This window comes from Cryptomeria japonica, chromosome 1 (genome assembly GCF_030272615.1).
Source record: "Cryptomeria japonica chromosome 1, Sugi_1.0, whole genome shotgun sequence".
In the NCBI taxonomy this organism is placed as follows: Eukaryota; Viridiplantae; Streptophyta; class Pinopsida; order Cupressales; family Cupressaceae; genus Cryptomeria; species Cryptomeria japonica.
Window position 1 is genome coordinate 185,046,066 of NC_081405.1, and position 6,112 is coordinate 185,052,177.

General features: G+C 39.6%; 1 protein-coding gene across 1 annotated transcript; it reads right to left on the minus strand.

The window, feature by feature from the left end:
* Positions 1-4,625: 4,625 nt before the first annotated feature.
* LOC131066140 (secoisolariciresinol dehydrogenase-like) lies at positions 4,626-5,813 on the minus strand. Its single transcript, XM_059209084.1, has 2 exons — positions 5,673-5,813; positions 4,626-5,198 (listed from the first exon to the last, which is right to left on the minus strand). The coding sequence occupies exons 1-2, from the start codon at positions 5,811-5,813 to the stop codon at positions 4,626-4,628; spliced, it is 714 nt and encodes a 237-aa protein (XP_059065067.1).
* Positions 5,814-6,112: the final 299 nt, after the last annotated feature.

The window sequence follows — 6,112 nt, forward strand, 5'->3', positions numbered from 1 at the left end:
TTTGGCATTGTTGTCAAAGGGGGAGAAGATGTGAAGCAAAGAAGATATATGCAGTATTGGGGAGAAGATGCGAAGTAGAGAGATATCTTTGTATATTGCCTCAATGCCAAAGGGGGAGATTGTTGGCATATGTGCAGAGCTTGATGACATGATAATGTTGTATGTTGTCATTGATGTCAATATGTTGAAGTATGAACTGGTATATTGAAGTAAGCAAACTGGAAAGAGAACTGGTATGATATTGTGAATCAGTATATGTGAAAAAGTAAAGCGGTATGTTGGAATGAGAACCAGTATATGGGAAGTTTTGTATCGAGGTTTCATTTGGCATGACTACCGGTTGGTAGTCTCATCTTCAGGGTTTCCGGTTCATGCATTCCAAGCCTATGTGATTCAACTGATGATATCTTGTGATGAAGTTATTATTGTAATGAAGATTAGATCATGTTGCCATGTCAGCCTTGTGCGCGTGAAGGATTTCCTTGAGGATCTTGCATGGAGATTGATCCTATCTACCTCAGGAATGTGTGAAGTCTCTGTAAACGTGGAGAGCGTGTGATGGGTTATCAACTTCCTGAAGAGGCAAATAATGAACGTTGGAGAATGTCTTGAGATCTATTCAAGACTGTTGTATTCAATGCAGTATGATTAACGGTCAGGATTGAATTGACTGAATTGTTAAACCTAAATGTTCAGGATTTAGGGTTTATGCTACCGACCTATCTATTTCCTACAAGGTTGATGATGTTTTTCATTTTGAAGTTGTTGGCAAATGTTATGTGTATATCCAAGCAAAGAGATACTTGATTCTTGCCTGACTAAAGAAGTGTGTTGATACCTGTAGAGTGTGATTGCAGATGCAAAGGAGCTAAAGAGGTTCTGCCTTGGCATTGTGTGTTGTTATCAGATCAGTGTATTACCTATTGACTTCTAACCATTTCAGCAATTGGAACATCCCTTAACCGGGTAGCTTTAACAGGCTTTTGTATAAATCCTTTAACAGGGTGACTCAATTCAATGATTTCTTCAAATCCTCTTGTGAGGTAACCTTTAACAGGGTTCTAACCTTTAACCAGGTATTTAGCCATCCCTTAACTGAGTGATCCCTAGCAGGATCGGTTCCTAGCAGAACCTATTGTAAAAGTCTTTAACCAGACTAGGCTCCTAAAAGAGCGTACTTCAGAAGAGTTCAAAGAACAACTTGTGGGTATTCATTCCCACCGTGGTTTTTCCTAGCCAGGTTTCCACATGAAAAATCAGTGTGTCATGTGTGATGCTTTTCATGTGATGGTTTAGTGTTTTATGTTAAGTGGTAATGCAAGTTGATTCAATGGTCATAAGTATTTCTGATGTATTACTTGCTTAAGCTTTTGGGTGAAGTTGTGATAAGGTATTAGGTCTTGAATTAATCTAGGTGTTACTGGTTTGTGTATTTCATAGTCTTACTATGTTGTTACTAGTAGTACCCTGATTTAGACCGATGTTATTGTTTACCAGTTAAGTGCAGTCTTTGCAATCAAATTGGTTCAGGGAAAGTTTTTTTGCCTATACTAATTCACCCCCCCTCTTAGTAACGGTTTGGTACTAACTGTTCATCATTATTCATCACTTGTGTGGGATGGCTCCATGAATGGGGAATACAATTCCAAGGATGGGTATAATCACATCACTAAAGCTCAACCTAGACCCAAGCCGAAGTTGCCTCTGAAACTTTGCTGGGACAGGTATTGCCTACCCAAAGCTGGAGTCTTCACATGGCTTTCTCTCCAGAATAAGCTCTAGACTGCTAAAAAAATTAGGAGGATGGGGTATGAGGGACCTAGTAGATGCCTTCCATGTGAAAAGGATGAAGAGGAAACAAACTACCTCCTCCTTAATTGCAACTATGCAAACCAATGTTGGATGTGGTTTACCCAAAAACTAGGCTGGTCCTCTACCTTTCCTCAAACTATTTTAGGAATGCTCAAAGATTGGCCTATACTAAGAAGAGGCTATCTATTTGAAGGCTTATGAATATCACTTCTATTTACCATAATTTGGGAATTGTGGAAGGAAAGGAATAGGCATCTTTTCAAAAATGAAAAATTAGAAGTGAAGCGGGTAATCAATAAAATTGAGGCTGCTATGATTGAAAAAATCAACAGTATGATCAAATTCGATCTAAAGAATTCTATAGTAACTTATTGGGATGAGAAGATGAAGGGGATATGGGAGGGAATATCTATCCCACCCTATATTGAGGATGGCCCTGAAGTAAATCTAAGGAAAAGAGCTGAATGTAAGTGGTAACCTCTAGGTGAGGGATGGTTGAAGCTAAACTTTGATGGGGCTTCTCGAGGCAACCTAGGGGTAGCAGGGATAGGATTCTCTCTCCATAAATGGTAAGGAAAGGAAATTTCCCTCAGGGTTTACCCAATAGGTAATAAGTCTAATAATTAGGCTTAACTAGTTGCCTTGCTGGCATGCCTTTATATTTGCAGAAAGTTGGGAGTGAAGAATTTGGAAATTGAAGGGGACTCAGCAATTATTATCAATGCTCTAAGAAAAGGTAGTTTTCCCAATTGGAGACTCAAATCTCTATTGACATGGGCCATTGAATTATGCAAGGGTTTCAAGAGATTTACGATCAATCACATCTATAGGGAAGGCAACAAAAGGGTTGATGAGTTAGCTAACTTGGGAGTTGATGGCATTCATCTTCCCTGATGATCTATCTTAGGTCATGTCATCAAAAGGAAACAACAAAGAAGTTGAGCTTGCTTTCTTAGGAGTAGAAGACGTGGAGTTATAATCCTAGGAAAAACCAATGCTATGCCTGATAAGGCAATGCCTCCATCAGTTTAGCGAAATCCATATGTTATCCCCAATAGGAGGATAATTCTCCCTCCTGCTCTCTTAGATGTTAGCAATATCTTATTCTTGTCCCTTTTAGGCACTTTAACTACTCTAGGCTCATTCTTTTACCCCTTCTGCTCTTGTTGGCCTCTCTTTAGCAAGCCCATCTTAGGAATCATCTATTATGGAGCTCAAAGTAGCAGATTTGAAGTCATCCCAATGACCTGATGAAGTTTCCTTTGACCATTGGGGTAGAATCGGTGATCGGGTGGACTTGTTTGGCATTACACTGATACTCGATGGTTTCACCTTAGGCAATCAGGGTTTCCATCTGCTATCGGAAGTTTAGGATTGGAGATACGCCGATACTCGATGAAGTCACCTTAGGCGATCGAGTTGTCATCGACTATCAGAAGGACTGCAAGGAAGCTATGCCAAAGTCCGATGGATCCTCCTTGGGTCATGAGAGTGTTATCGGCTATTAAAGGAGTCTGTGAGAAGCTACGTCAATATCTGATGGATCTGTCTTCAGTGATCAGGTTTGTCATTGGCTATCAGAGAGGTAGTTTTGGGGTTATGCCGACACACGATGGAGATGACTTGTTTGGAGCCACGTGTTTAGGAACCTGTTGGTAAACAGATTTGTCACTACGGTCGTTTACCTAAAACTGACCCTATTTGCCTGATAAGTAGTGACAAACATTCCAATAGTTGGAGAGATCGTTCTGTGAAACACGATCTTCCTCTGCATTTGAGAGGGGTAGCTCCCTCGTATGATAGGGGTGTTTAGGATTTTCGTGTACTTTTAACCTGAAAGTACATAAAGGAGAAAACATAGAACTAAAAGGAAATAAAGATAGAAACCCCAACAATAGACATATGACCATCAACTGAGATTTCTCAACATTCACAACAAATTACGAGGGGAGTTTGTAACGTAATATGCTTAGCCATGAGATGATGACAAAGAAGAATGACAAATCTCAACATACGCAGAGATAAGATACTTCAACACATTCAAACTGAGATACCAAAGGTTGCTTGTGCATCATCACATCAATTGTACAAATCACATATGCATAAAAAAGACTACCAATTTGACATATGAGAAATTGGCAATAATAACACATGAATACATTTAGAACATACGAACTAAGACGTATTCTTCATTATCCTTTTGGAAATATACAAGTCCAAAATCCTTTCTATACATAGTGCAAATCAAAATGTCATTACAAGTTTCTCCTGGAATTCTAGCAAAGTTTTCCCCTCTATAAAAAGTCTCCCCCTCTTAGATTACCAATAGCCTTGTATTTATAGGCTTCCCAGAATAACCACCTTAGTAGCTAACTCTATCCTGGGTTAATAACTAACTCTTTTCTGCGTGAATTTCAAAGAGTTAGTAACTTACACACTTATGCACAAAAAAGTCAACTTCCTAACCTTTAGTTACAATGAGTGACAAAAAGTCACCTTTACCAAAATGGTAACCTAAAACCAATATTTCCAAAGAAAGTGCAAGTTACTTGATTTGTCAAGATGACCATTATGTCTTTTTCCAATACATGGCCAAATCATACATTCTAACTGCATTTGCTAAGCACCTTTCCTTTCTATGAACATAATGCCTTCTTGAATAATAATGGGAAAGCTTGCATTAGGTATGACTAATTCTCTTTCCTTCATTTTCATTGTCACCTTTCATATCTCAACAAGCATCTTGGGAAAAATACTTGTCATCGCAAATCACCCTAGACATTAGCCACTCCTCAATCATCTTTGTCACAATCCTAAAGGATGACACAACATTCACACATATTCCTTCCTTTGCCAACTCCACTACAACACTCTTCATCAAACCCCAACAGAGCATTCTTGGAAGCCATGTAACCATGAGAGGCATTATCAATCTTCATTAGTCCCAAAACACTGCAATTGAAGAGTATGGAACTAGAGTTGCATGGAATCATGACCCTTGCAACGTGCTTCATTCCTAACATAGCTCCTATAACATTCACAGCTATCACTCTTTCCCAAGTCTCAACAGAGACCTGTGCGATGAAATTACCATGAGCATGCAATATACCCACATTGTTCATCATGATATCTAGACGCCCCTTCTCCTCCATCGCTCGATCTATGACCCCTTTCACATGGGTCTCTATTGCCACTTCACACTTCACAAATGAAGCATTCCCATCAAGCTCTTGACTAACTTTAACCCCTCCCTCTTCATCGATGTCAACAATGTACACATAAGCACCTTCTGCCACAAATTTCCTAGCCGTGGTTGCACCTATACTATTTGATCCACCTATCAAACTGTTCACGTGCGCTGTCTGTGCTCTCCCTATGCCCACGGTCTGCATTTGGTAGACATCCAACAATCATCGCACTTCATGAGACCACATTTCTTTGAGGAATTCTGTCAAACTATTCACGGGCGTTGTCTATGCATTCCACATTTCCCACGATTTGCAGCAGCATAAAAAAAAATGATATCAAAGACCAGCTTGGCTGGAAACAACATTTAGTTCACACACCTTGTCACATTATCATGCCTTGAGACCACGTAACTGTGAGGGATGATACCAAATAGTGTATGTGCACTGCTGATAATCTCTGTATTCTTTGAGGAACTTATGCCAAACAGTTAACATGCATTGTCAAACGCATTTCCTATGCTTCCCTGATGCATTCTTATCTGCCACGATATTCTATCAAACAGTTCACATGCCACGTCAAGGCTCCCATGATTTGCATTTCACGTGTTCCATATCAACTTGAGGTAGTCTTCCAAATAATTAAACACCTATGAGTGGCATTAATCCAAACACTTTGAGAGCTTCCTCGCAAACTCCATTCCATGCATATCCTGTATTCATCGCATTCCATGAGACCACATTTCTTTCAGGAATTCTGTCAAATGGTTCACATGCATTGTCTGGGCTGCCATGGTTTACATTCGCTGGTGACATTCTCTTCCTTTGTGATGGCTTGTCAAAGAGTAAATTCCTTGGTCTATGGTTGCATTATCACATGGACTGTGGTGGTCTCCCAAAATAGTTTATGTACATTTTCTCAAAACAACAGCTACGCCCCTATATTCTGCATATCAATCATACCAAGCAGCTGCAACTCCACACTTGACAAAGTTATTTGATCCTCTATGCTATGATGAGAATCACGGTAGATTAACTCAACCTCTGCTAAAGGCATTCATTCATTCTGACAATCTATGCCTTTCAGACTTTGCATCTATATTCCATTTTTGATA